General features: G+C 41.7%; 1 protein-coding gene across 1 annotated transcript in view; it reads right to left on the reverse strand.

Annotated features, from left to right (window-relative positions):
• Positions 1-14,479, reverse strand: part of egfem1 (EGF-like and EMI domain containing 1) — a gene marked incomplete at its 5' end in the record, with an annotated part of 122,523 nt that overhangs the window by 64,370 nt on the left and 43,674 nt on the right. Inside the window, 9 exons of the mRNA XM_080731783.1 lie at positions 3,128-3,259; positions 4,429-4,647; positions 4,757-4,879; positions 5,533-5,655; positions 6,117-6,254; positions 6,711-6,833; positions 7,944-8,066; positions 10,565-10,690; positions 12,753-12,875. Of these exons, the coding sequence (XP_080587909.1) occupies positions 3,128-3,259; positions 4,429-4,647; positions 4,757-4,879; positions 5,533-5,655; positions 6,117-6,254; positions 6,711-6,833; positions 7,944-8,066; positions 10,565-10,690; positions 12,753-12,875 (1,230 nt within the window). The remainder of the gene's footprint in view (positions 1-3,127; positions 3,260-4,428; positions 4,648-4,756; positions 4,880-5,532; positions 5,656-6,116; positions 6,255-6,710; positions 6,834-7,943; positions 8,067-10,564; positions 10,691-12,752; positions 12,876-14,479) is intronic.

Below are 14,479 nucleotides of genomic sequence, written 5' to 3' on the forward strand. Positions count from 1 at the left end.
GCAAAGATATAGTATGGTTGGTAGTATAACAGTTGATCCCACAGTGTGTAAATGCTCACTGACAGTACAGTACAGTCAGGCCCGGCTTAATGCACAAGCTTTAGGTGCTGCAGACCAGTCACCAGGGCACCAAATACCTGACCAAAAAGAAAAACACACAGACTAAATACTCTCCGGGGGCAAAATCGATGCGTAAATGCGTCGGCAGCAGTGGGGGAGTCAGTCAACATAGCCCTTTCCCTATGGTGTGCTTTCTTAATCTCTTGGCTCTTCTAGCAAGACAGATACAGGCTTGGCGGCCCTTTGTGACATGTTAAAATAAAGCAATAAGCCCCAAGAGGCTGTGGTTTACAGCGACTGGAGAATAGCTGTGGGGCATTGTTAGGTATGATGTGGAGCGGTGTGACTGATTTACTTGATAAGAAACCAAGCTCTTTCCACCACTCATCCGTGCTTAGCCCACCCAGTAAATCCTAAATTGACAACACATGTTGGCAGAGAGATGAGAGACATGCTGACAAGAGTCGGATTCGAACTCAGGTCCTCGCGCTCACAACACGGAGCATGGCCTGTGCAAACCCCTGGTATGCTCTATCTGGGTAAGGTGGCAAGCTGTTCTTAAGTAGCTGCAAAGCTTTGTAATGTAAACCAATGACAATTTCTATATGATTTAAAAACATTTTAAGTGTGGGGAATGAAACAATCCTCTATTTTCATAGGTTTTGCCGTCCTCGCCAAGACCTTAGGCTGGCACAACTGGTACAGAATGTGCTGGATTTAAATGGTGAGGACCTGGACCCCATGCCCCATGTTTCTTAAATTGTAAATTGATGTTCAGAAGCATCTTCCATAAAACCCTAATGGTCTCAGATATTTCATAAAAACACATGTTAAAGTTGTACCATGTAACTTTTTTTATCAAACAAATCTTAAAATTGTCCTAACTGTTAAATCGCTAAAGTTTTAGAACACCCACTCCGTTATTTTCAGCTTCTGAAGCCTTCTCTTTATATGTTTTCTATGATCCTGGCCGTGGACCGGATTTCGCGCCAAAATGACGTAATCTGCATCATCTGTATACGTTGTGTATACGTTGCCCAATCACATCGCCGATCATGCACACATGGTACACTACCGGCCAATCACAGCTTATCTGCTCTGGTCTCCAGGAAGCGCCTCCGCTTGGCTACAGTGTTTACCATGGTGAAGGATTTTAACCTCTTAATCCACAAATCCTGGCCAGAAAATTACGTTCTACCATGCGTTCTACCCCTCCACGGATTACTATCGGTCGCGGTGGTTTGCGGCACCGCTCCGGTGGTCCACGGCGGTGGTCCGCGCCGACTCCGGCCGAAAAAAGCAATACAGCTACTGACCACTAGTTGAACTTACACAGTATAGCTTTAAAGCCTCAATCTGCAATTTCTTCAACTGGCTGAATGAAGAACTGCAAGAATAGGTTTAGATTAGAACGATAATACCTAAACATTATAATTCTACAATTTTTCAGGAAACCCAGTGCTGGTGTAGGACTCCGCCTTTCATGTTGTTTCACAAGATTGTGTGTTGAAGAAACTTCATTCAATACTTTTGACAAAAATAAAAATAGAACAAAAATAGTATAGATTTTTATTATTGTAATATTGAGAAAGTTGAGTATTATATCTACATCATTTCCCAAGCCCTCAGATTATAAAATACAGTCGGCTGAAGAACATGACTCCAGCTTGTAGGTCAGACAAGAGAGGGTTGTAAACTATATTAACCTCAGCAAAAGCCATGATACACACAGTATGATCATGGGAGATTTACCAAAGATATTATGACCAACAGCATTTCATTATTAGACTTTCATAGGCCACAATGTCATTCACATGGATCCTGTCCAATTCCTAGAAGCGCTGCAGGCCATTGCTGCTCATCTCCTCTGCCTCCTAATGTTGCCCATGTATCATCACCTTTGGATTGTGCATCTAAAAAGCTCCACAGGAGCATGTTGCTAGAAGTGACAGATTGCTTGTAATGGATTTATCCCCGTGTGGCTCTCTTCTCATGATTACAGACAGCCCTGTCTGGAGTTCACACCAAAGACAGCCATTAATCATACTGTTGGATGGGAACAATGGAGCCCTGATTCCCAACCATAGCCCTGGACATCCTTGGCCCGAGGCTGGTGCTCTCACTGAGGGCCTTGGCCCGGCTCCACCGACTAGCAGACAGATTGATTCCCCCTGTGCCCTCTGTGTTCCGGGCCCCATAAACAAGCCAGCCTCCCACACGGTTGAGTGGACAGGGTTTGATACATGGCCCTGAGTGGATGTACAGTACACATAGGGAGAGACTCTTATCTCTCTCTCTCTCTCTCTCTCTCTCTCTCTCTCTCTCTCTCTCTCTCTCTGAAACAGGCCTGGCTGGTTCAAAACCACAGACCTACAGGACCTTTTGATTATCTTCTTTATCATACAATACCTTTTCAGTTCATCGAATAACAATGCGTTATTTGGGATGTTTTGCATTTATTGTATAAATAAATTGATCTGATTAAGCTTGAGTGCTATTCAATACTATGTTCAATGTGTATCCCATCTATTGTAAATCTGCTCTTCTCTGCATTTTAGAAAATAGATGATTAAAATGGTTGTTGTTGTTTTTATACAATGTACAATTTAGGCATTTAGCATTGACCTGACATCTATCTACATAAAATGTGATCTAAATTACATTTTGCCTTTGCTTAAGCCTGCAATACGTTGAGGCTGGGCAAGTGCTACGGGCTAAGCAGAGGTGAGTCTTCAGATAACTGTAGAAGGCTGGGAGTGCAGTTCTAATTGCAAAGGGGAATTTGTTCTATAGTTTGGGAGCCAGAAGGGAGAAGAGTCTGGGACATGTGGAGCGTTGTCCCGGATGTTTTTAACCTTTATAAAATCGATTAGTTCAATTAATTGTTGCACACTTGCACTCCTAACATAGTGTTTTAGTGCTTGTAGCACTTTCCAACGTTGTGCTAAAAAGATCACCTTCCCACAGTATAGGTGATACTGCATGTCATGCAGTTAAAATGTATTTATTTTGTACATTTGGACATAGTAGCTTGCTATTAATGATGCTAAAAGCAGTGATGTCTTACTCTCATTACAGATGACCCCGGTCCATCCAGGTGGGCATTGGCAGCGGTCTTTGCCTGGACCACACACACCTCCGTTGACACAGTCCTCACAGCTCACACTGCAGTCGTCTCCAAATGAGCCATCTAAACACACTGAGAAAGAGCACTTTGGGAATGACTACTTAACCACATAGACCAGGGTTCCCCAATAGGCGGCCCGCGGGCCTACTGTCTGGCCCCCACCAACCCCAGTAATAATGGTGGTATAAGAGCAGCAACAACACTAGTATATCGTCGTTGTCAGGTGGAAACCTCGTATCTCCAAATTTGTACGTTCTTTCGCAAATCATACAAGGCCGTCGCACAAAAGTAGTGAATACAGCAGATCTACAAGCACACAACGCCTCGCGGTGTGCTTGTAGATCGGCTGTTTTCACTAGTTTAAATAATTTAAAAAAATATAAATTCAAAATGAACGGTTTTGGACATACAAGATTTTCACCCGACAGTGACGATATCTGAACTGTCACTGGAGTAGCAGGACCGCCGCCGTCGCCCCCTGCAATCTTGTGGCCCTCGGCTTGGTGTACCCTAGACATGATTCGGCCCTTGGGGAAAACTAATTGGGGAACCCTGACATAGACCCTCTCTAGTCTTAGTGAAATGGCCTTGAGGTACAACTGTTCTTGGACCACTTTTATTCGTCTAGAGCAGGGGTCTACAACCTTTTCATAGATTCCATATAGTTTCATCGTTTGACGGCACAATCGTGTATTTTTGATTCATGTCAATTTGTATTTTCAGATATTTAAAGGAGCTATAGTCAACTTTTTCTTGAAAAATGGATGCTAAAATAAAAATTATGTTTCGAAAATATTTTATAAAAAATAAGCTTCATATATGTGTTTCTATTCAAAAATGACCACAAAATAATAATCATTTTGGCCATTGTCAGACCGACACTTTGTTTACATTCTAGGCTATAGACTAGGATGTAAACAAAGTGTCGGCCCTACAATGAAAAAGTTGACTATAGCTCCTTTAACCACTTGAACCGTTAATACTTTAATAAACTTGACCTTTCACTCCGTACTTAGTCTGCTCTTTTTCCCCTCTATACCAAAGCTCTTTGCCAAAAATAGCCGATCTACAAGCTGGTTAATATAAAAATAAAATTAAAACGTGTCTATCACACAAAGATTTGGAGGACCCCTGTAGTTTGGTGGTATAGAAGTCCAACTCTGAGGACCTCCTTGGGGTCACGGACCCCCTGTTGAAGACCCCTGGTCTGGTTAAGTGCTTAGCGGGGGTCAGTATTGTACCTATATGGCTGAGGAGTCTGAGCTCTCCTCGCTGTTCTCTCCGGACCTCGGCCTCCTCGTCGTTGTCATAATCCTCGTCATCATAGCGTGAGTGCAGGGCTGCTGTGTAGCGCAGGAGCTGGGGAGGACGTCGGAACAGCAGGTCGGGCAACCTACGCACCTCCAGATCCTCATCGTCCTCCCCGCCCTCTTCTTCATCATCCAGGTCGCTGTATAGAGCTGAGACGCACAGACCAAGGTCGTTGTAAACAACACTCATTCTGTGTTGGAAAGTAACTAAAGTGCATTTTACATTTAATCGTTCGTGCCATCACAAAACCTCACTCACGGATGCAGGCGTGGCGGTCTTGATCCAGACGGAAGCCCAGCCGACAGAAGCACTCGTATGTTCCCAAGGTGTTGATACAGTAGTGTTCACAGCCTGAGCTCTCCCCAAGACACTCGTCAATGTCTAACAACACACACAATAACTTTATTAATAACATAATAACGCTAAATGTGTAACATTATCCCAAATCTTTCAAAAATAGCTGACGATGTTCACAAATGAGGTTGAATTTTCTCTATTTTCATATGATAACGTGTAAAATATTGATCTTTTGTGAATAAAACATTATTTTGATATATGTATCGTAGGGTGTGTCTATACCAGGCCTTTTTGCCTCTATACCAAATCTCTATACAGCCAATAGCCAATCTACAAGCCCACAGAGCTTGTAGATTTACTACTTTCGCCGAATGCCCACCCCAGAAAAGGGATGCTAGGGTAAGTGGTTAAATGACATAGCTGTTGTTGATCAATTTGAAAAAATATTCAATTAAGTTCCCTGCCCGCATTATGCAAAGAAATATACAGTTCGGCCTAAAGTAGTATTATGCGAGATTAGCTGCAGAGAGACGCTGTACACATTATATTTCATTGGACAGTTATACTGGTAATATAATAGTTACATCAACAGTTCTGTAAAAAAAATACAATAATAACAATCAGTATGTAAATGAGCCTTGGAAACGTGTGTCCTGCCATTGTAAGTGTCTCAGTGAATTAGAAATCAATGTATTCAAGTACATTGTATTACGAGTTCTAGACTCAAGCCCTCTTACCATCGCAGCCACAGCCATCTGGGTTGGGCCTGTGGCCGGCCTTGCAGCTACACTCGTAGCCTCCTGGATAGTTCCTACAGTAGTGACTGCAGCATGCGTCCCCACTCTCACATTCATCGCTATCTGAGGATGGAACAGAGTGGATTGGAGTCAGCTGGCATCAATGGTAAATGGTACAGTATATAGCACCTTAATACAAAGCACTATATAACGTTCATTACATTCACACACACACACACACACACACACACACACACACAGTCATACATAGACAGCGGAGGAAACCATGCAAGGTACCAACTTGCTCATCGGGAGCAGTTAGGGGTTCAGTGTCTTACTCAAGGACACTGACCCAGGGGAACCGGGGATCGGACCGGGCGGGAACCTTCCGATTCCCAAGCGGCCACTCTTCAGTACCTCCCGAATGGATCATCAATAGAAGGGGAGAGGGAGGGAGAGAGGGAGAGACAGACAGACAGACAGATAGAGAGACAGAGAAAGAGACATAGTACGAGAGAGAGAGAGAGAGAGAGATAGAGAACAACAACCACAATCATAAGCAGTAGTGGGCAGAAATGCTTTACCAACACAGGTCTTCCTGTCCTTGTCCAGGTGGTAACCCTGGTTGCAGGAGCAGAGGGGTCCGTTGGTGGTGTGCTCACAGTGATGGGAGCAGCCTCCGTTGTTCTTCTCACAACTGTTGACTATCTCCATCTCAATGCCTGGAGGACCCAAACCACAACCACACAAACAGGACTGGAACTCCAACTTTGTTCCAGCTCTGTCTGTTCACTGACTTTTTTGTATTATTATGTATTTCATGCACTTCATGAATATTTGTGTTTTAGGGTAACGCTGTCTAGACAAAACAGCTGCTGGGACTCCTAGGAGGTCCTCTTTATTTAATTTTTTGTTGAGCATGCCGCCTATCATTTCATTGCTGTCAGGCAGAAATCATCATCATAGACGTTTCTTTTTATGTATTTCCTTTTTTTATATATATAAATGAATGCCCTAATTTGGCATATAATACAAGAGTGTATACACTAAAAGTAGCACAAAATGCTGATGGAGTTGGATTGTGATGCACATTTAGCTGTCGCACATTAATAAATAATAATTACATTGGAGTCACCGTATCCTGAAAATAAATAGTTTTGTACAGTGTGTGTACTTACGGTAGCACTGTTTGCCATCAGAGCCCAGTTCAAAGCCGGGGTTACATACACAGCTGAAGGAGCCCAGCATGTTCACACAGCCATGGGAGCACTTGGCATGGTCTGTACTGCACTCATCAATGTCTACCAGGAGAAATCACACACACACACACACACACACACACACACACACACACACACACACACACACACACACACACACACACACACACACACACACACACACACACACACACACACACACACACACACACACACAGATATTCAGACAAAGTTAAGTTGTAGTTAACGATCATGCAGAGAATTTAAGGTCATTGCATTTTATTCTATAATGCTACAAGACAAAAGAGAGTCAATGGCCTATTCATGGCGACACAGAGGCAAGCTTCCTAAAACTCACATAATTGTAGCTGTAGCAGATCTGCTACTATAAGCAGCTTTATGCACTAACGCTTGTGCTCGCACACGCGCGCACACACACACACACACACACACACACACACACACACACACACACACACACACACACACACACACACACACACACACACACACACACACACACACACACACACACACACACACACACACACACACACACACAGGTCCAGTTAGGGTTAGTGCCAGGTCAGACTCGTGAGGGTCTAAATAGGTTTCAGAGTATTGGAGGTCAGATTGTTGTCTGGCCAGTGGAGACACTTTCCAAAACAATGGCAATATACTGATGAATGAGGCTTTTGTTTAGAGCTGGCCTACTGACACCACAGTTCAATACACTTGTCACACTATGTTGAACACGCCATCTTATGAGGGTGGCTGTTGTAAATATAGGAGATGCTTACTTTGCTTTTTGCTCCATTGCTCAAATATGGAGCACAGACAAAGATTCAAGAAACAAGCTGGGTTCAATTTCCTCTACTTGTTGTGTTTTTTATGTTTTAGTTTTTTTATTCCGGAGTGTGGTTGTGATTTAAACCGGGATCACAGATGCCACTTAAACTATATTACAACCTTTCAGGATAAGAAGATTGTCTACTCTACAGTTTAATGTGTGTCTGTCTTTGTGCACACGTTTGTGTGTGTGTGTGTGTGTGTGTGTGTGTGTGTGTGTGTGTGTGTGTGTGTGTGTGCGTGCGTGCGTGCGTGCGTGTGTGCGCGCGCGAGTGTGTGCATAACAGAATTTGTATTATTATTATTACAGTATAATCTAAAATGCTTGTGTTTCTCTCTTACCGTCACAGCTCTTGCCATCTACAGCCAGGGTGAAGCCAGGCTTGCAGCTGCACACAGCCAGGAAGTCTTCTGAACGACACAGCTGGGCACAGCCTCCATTCCTCTCCTCACAGGCGTCCTTCACTGGACCGCACACACATGTACACACACACAAGTTTGTATTGCTATACTTTAGGCGTGGGCAGAAAAAAATCTATTACATTCAAATATTGCGATTTTTAATGCCATGATAATCAAATTGTAAGGTTCAGATATATAGGCCTATATATATTTTTTTTTTGTCTTTATTTTTTTCTCATGTCAGAAAGACTGACTGACATTATCCGGCTGCATTAAAGTGTATGATTCAACTCATGGTTTACTTTGTTTATAATTGTTTTAAAATGTTCTAGTATAATAAAAAGCAAAGTAACTTAGGGAGAAAATATCGTAGTAAATTGTAATATTGAATAGCAACAATCGTAGAATGGCAGGTAAATGAATCGTCCCACCACTATTGGTGCACGACACCAGGTGTATAATCGGAAGTATAATTCAGGCCTCTAATTCCTTAATCCTAACCGTAATTGTTTCCTAATTGTAAGCCTTTATCTTTCTATTATAAAAAAATAATATTTTTTGCAGTGGTGGAAAATGTACTCACATATTTTACTAAAGTAAAAGTACCAATACTACAATGTAGAAATACTCTGTTAAATAAAAGTATTAAGTACAAGTAAAAGTATTAAAGTGTTGGCATCAAAATGTACTTAAAGTACCAAAAGTAAAAGTACAAAATGTTTGAAAAAAGCACATCTACAAGCTCACAACGCGGTGTGATGCGACGTGTTGTGAGCTTGTAGATCGGCTATTTTCAAACAGCCTAGGTATACAACATGGCTAAAGTGGTTAATGTATGTTTTAAAATATTATAACTTGTATCTGAAAAGTAATCTGGTGCCAACCCCGAGTTTCCCGAGTTTGAAAAGGTACTACCGCTGTGCCAACCCCGAGTTTCCCGAGTTTGGGCCGTTTTTGAAAAAAAAGAAAAAAAAATTTCAAACATTTTTTTTGGACCTCCAGAAATGTATTAGGCATGATCGTGATCGCGAAATTGCATGTTTAACCCCCATACCAACCCATTCTTTCAAACATGGCAGCCATGTTTGTTTACATCTGAAGAAAACATAATGGCTGATAAATCATGAATGCCTGAACGGATTTCCAAGCGGATTTTTTTGTTTGAAAGCTGTGAACAGTGTGAACACACGTGGTGCATCATCTAGGTATGGGCGTGCACTTTTTACACAATTGCGCAATTACATGGAAGTCTGTGGTAACCATGGCAACGTGGGACATTGAAGAGAAAAAATCATAGCAACATAAGTGTTAAGTTTTCAAATAAATGTAGTGGAGTAAAAGTGCAATATTTCGATCTGAGATGTAGCATGGAGTAGAAGTAAAAGTATTGGAAAATTGGAAATACTCAAGTAAAGTAAAAAATACCTCAAAATTGTACTTAAGTACAGTACTTAAGTAAATGTACTTAGTTACTTTACACCACTTAGCTGGAACCCCCTCAAGGACCACTGGTTGAAAACCACCACTGCCTTAAATTATGTAGTGCAGAGGGGTTATAATTTATAAGATAATGAAATAAATAACATTGAGTTTATAATGTACTGGATAAATAATAAAAGTATAGTAATAAAAAGTACACACATGCACGCACACACACACACACACACACACACACACACACACACACACACACACACGCACACACGCACACACGCACACACACACGCACGCACGCACGCACACGCACACACGCACCCATGAAAATGAATCAAACAGACAGGAACACGCCCACAAACAAAGCACAACGTGGAAGAGAGAGACAAGAACCCAGCAGGCCAGCTCAGACCAGCAGGTGATTATATTATATGGCCTCCATGTCACTGATGTTCAGACACTTTAGTGCCCTCATATCCGGGCCATGATGACATCCCAACAAATCGTATGATTCCGTTTCATCAATAAATAGGTTGCAAGCTGGGATATTGTGTTATCTAATCTTCTAAAAATAAAAATCTCTAAAATGGAAAATGTAATGTCCATTGTTGCTATTCCAGGTTAGGATGTACTGTAAGATTTTCTGCCAGAAAAATCCCATTCCTTGCCCTGATGATGACTGTCTAGGTCGAAACATGTCGGCATTTGCCTTTTAATGCAATAAAGGCTTATTCCTCCTTTTAACCCTGAGTGCCTGGATCGCTTCATTCTCTTTTTAAAATGTTCTGCCAGTTGTAATCAGCTTATTCCCTTTAACTTCCACATGAGGTACATTATAGTCATTTATATAATTGATGCATTGCTGGAAAATTACTTGTGATGACAGGTTGGTGCATTCTAAGCCTAGCCATTCATATCTAGCCTGGCATAACCACACTATTCTTAGCTCTGGTCTCTGGGCCTCTGGCAGATTCGTCTGGTTTCCAGGCTAATTCCTATGAAACCTCCTGAAATGCCAGTTTAAAACAATAGCTAAAATCGTTGCTTCAGACACCTAGGTAAAAGTAAGTCACATGAAAATGTATATTTGATTATCTGTGAGAAGTTCCTGTCGGTAGTTGAATTACATTGACAGTGTTTGCCGTCTCTCTTCAGCTGGTAATTCTTCCGACATTCACACTTGTAGTGATCATTTCCCATGTCCACGCACTTATGCTCGCATCCGCCATTCTTCACCGAACAGGAGTTGACCGCTGTGTAGCACAGGACAAACAAACAAAAAGCAAAAGCAAAACAACTTTAGCAAGAGACAGAACCCACATCTCAGAACGCATTGCGACATGTTGTGAGCTTGGATGTCTGCTTTTTTCAGAAAAGAATTTATGAAAATGTACCCTCATAATGAGTACACAAAAAATTCACAAAAACTAACTACGCACAGTGTAAAAACTAACACACGCACAATTTTGATGATCATGGCCCCCAGTTCCACCTCTAATATTCTCAGTTATATAGCGGCGTAATGCCTAACCCACAAAAGGGGACACATAGAATTGAATTGTTGGCACCCTGAAATGGTTTTCACACCTCGAGCTCAGTAGCCATGTGATTAAGGAAAGCAGCCGGGCAACGGTTGGAAATTGGAAAATGATAGTGAGCCCATTCCAGTGGTTACCCCTGATTACTTTCTAATGAGCTTTCCAGCCAAGTCATTCTCCTGTGATTTAATGACGTGCCGAATAGGGAAGTCAGCCCCGCGCCTTATGGGTACTCTTAACACAGACATGATGACAGAGACTGGCTGTAAAAAGTGAAAGAGAACGGCTGGGTTTTAACAATGATGACTTCAGCAGATACAATTAGAAAACCCTGTTGACTCCCATCACTCAACCATACAGTACGTCACAGAGCTTGAACCCAACAGTCAGCAAACAGAGATATTACAGATTTAAAGATTTTTCATAAATGAATTCCTTATTTTGTACTTTGTTGCAGGACAAACGTAGCAGATTTACAGTACATGGTCACATCTCATTTTCGCCTATAATGACATGCTAAAAACTGGGACGCCAGATTTACGTTTTTAAGTATGTCTTTAGGTTTTATAAAGATTGAGCAATGAAAAAGAGCTTGTGACTAAATAATAACGACATTGGATCTATTGGAGCGCGGCTTTTTTCCATTTCCTGAAAAGGTTTTGGACATACTGTACAGTACGTGGTTTCCGACCAACAGCGATGACATGGTAGATTTCACGGAGTGGTGAGGGTGCAGGCGGAGAATTTGACACAATATATACCAGTCAATAAAAATATGTTTCTTCTGTTATCCCCCATATTTAAGAAGAAATAAATGGCTTGCTGGAAGCAAATCTGTTTTGTCTTTCATTGTTTTATTACTTACTCACTTTTAAAAGTTAGTTCCTCTCAAATACCTTATCTATTCAATGTAATGATATTATTGTACTTGTAAAGGTACATACAATACATCTCAAATGCTAATTAACCCCAATTCAACGCATGTCTACACAATAAGATAAATTAATGCCAGGAAACAAACATTGCAGTCACGGCGTCCTACAGCACGACGTATATACTGTACACTCACAGCACTCTTTCTTTAAACCTCATGTGAAGTTTGCAAAATCCTGCAGTATTAACCCAACACATTATAGTGTATTATTATTTTATGCTTTAACTATTGAAAAATAACAGATATACAAGCTCACAGCGCGGCACCGAGTGCCGCGCTGCGAGCTTGTAGATCTGCTACTTTTGAAAAATCATGAAGATTTGGATTTTGACCTGATTCTATAAGTGTCTTTTGAATCCTTCTAAGATCTTTTGAAAAACCTTTGATTCTATGTCAGCAATCCGGCCAGCCATCGCCAAAGAAAAGGTCCTTTTCGCTTAACTGGAGCTCAGTTAGTCTGTTCTTGAGAGACTACTATGTCAGAGGTTCTCAAACCTTTTCATGTGAAGGACCCCCAAAATGATATGTATTTGGCCACGGACCCGCATCTCAAAATATTTAGTTCCAGGGACCACCCAGAAGCAAAATTTTAGTTACAAACGTTCGCTTTGAAAATACATATATTCAAAGATTTGCACACATTTTCACAACTTTTTCAAAAATAGCAGATCTACAAGCTTGCAGCGCGGCTGTGAGCTTGTATAACTGCTATTTTTCTATAGCTAAAGCATTCAATAATTCTAGGCCTAAATGGGTTGTTAATTTTAAAGAGAGATGCCATTTGTGTGGACGTGTGAGGGTCAGGGGAGACACTGTAAAATTGAATTGTATTCTGGTGCTCACCAATGCAGGTCCTTCCATCGCTGTGCATGCGGAAGCCGTGGCTACATTCACAGTGATGAGAGCCTGGTGTGTTGACGCACGTCTGCTGACATCCTCCATTGAGTTCTTCACACTCATTCACATCTACACACGCACACGCACACGCACACGCACACGCACACGCACACGCACACACACACACACACACACACACACACACACACACACACACACACACACACACACACACACACACACACACACAATAAAGGGTTGGACAGGTTAGGTGAGAACATTCACTAATCTATTCAAGGGTTAACACTTAATGTGAACATCAGCTAAAGCTTTAAAGTGAACTACAATAAAGTTGCATAATTAAATATCTACAAAGTCCCTTTAAAACATGAAAACACGTTTTGGCCTAAGGGTGGCATATGGGGTGCCATGGGGTCACCAAACTTTACTAGGCTGCATCCTGCAACCTGTCAAGTAGAAAATGAGAGTTCCTGTATGCAAAGTTGACATTTTGACCTGAAGGTGGCGTGAGAGTAACAGTCGCGGGGGTCACTCAAATGGTTATTAAAGGGTTCCTCCCCTGGGGAATGTGAATGTACCACTTAAACCCCCGTAGTCTTGGAGAACTGGACTTGAATTACACTACCTTGACCACTATTTTTCCCATTTACACCAAATCAAATTGTGTGAGCTTTTAGATCTGCAATTTTTGGCATATATTCCCCCCAGAAATTGGATGCCGGGGGTTGAAGTGGTTAAAACCCACATTGGATTGTGATATATGGAAATCTTGAGTGGTGGTGGTAGAAAAGTTAAAAGAACAAGATGAGTGGTGGTGCTGGGCTCAGGTCGGCATGAGATTAAAAAGAATAGAAGTCTGCACAACAGCTAATGCTCCACAGTGTTTATTAAATTAAAACATAAAATTTGACGACGTTTCAGCCATCAGCTGGCCTTCATCAGCTGTGCGGAGGTAGAAAAGGCCACTTCATCAGTAGGTGTCATTTACATTAAACATGCATTTACATCTACAAAATAGCCGATCTACAAGCTTGCACCACGCGTCATGTGGTTTTAGATCTGCTGTTTTCACTAGTTTGTGGGTCTCGACCTGAAAGGTTTGGGAACCACTGCTCTAGGGTTCATGAAGCTGCACACTGCCCAGGAAATCCCATGGAAATCCAACTAGCAGTTTCTGAGATATCTTACCAATGTTTCTGAGATATCATATCTTACCCATGTTTCTGAGATATCATATCTTTATCTTACCAAAGTTTCTGATATGTTACCAAGCTACAGGTGGCATTGCCATCCTTACAGCCTTGCCAGTAGCGATACAAAAACTTCAAGAAAAGGTTGTTTGTTGAATAAAGAATAGAATCAATTCAATTCAGTTCCCAATAATAACTACCAATCAATGAAGCAAACCTCTGCTACTGCCACAGACATGAAAATCAATACTGTATACAGCTGTGTGAGAGGACGCATTTACAAGCATGCTAATATAGTGCCCATGTCATACTTAAGAGAGATTTCAACAAATGATCTGAGATCTGAGTTAATGAGAAGACAAGATAGCTGAAGTCCCCCCTTCAAGGGCAGCAAGCCTTATGACACATCTGGACAGAACATCAGACTTACTCCTAAACTACTTCCTGGTTTGGTCCTATACCTGTCACTCACTGGGGCTTCACTGCTTGTCCCAGTGATGACAGAGGAGGTCGGAGGGCTCG

The sequence above is a fragment of the Nannobrachium achirus genome, assembly GCF_963921795.1.
Source record: "Nannobrachium achirus genome assembly, chromosome: 8".
Classification (NCBI taxonomy): domain Eukaryota; kingdom Metazoa; phylum Chordata; class Actinopteri; order Myctophiformes; family Myctophidae; genus Nannobrachium; species Nannobrachium achirus.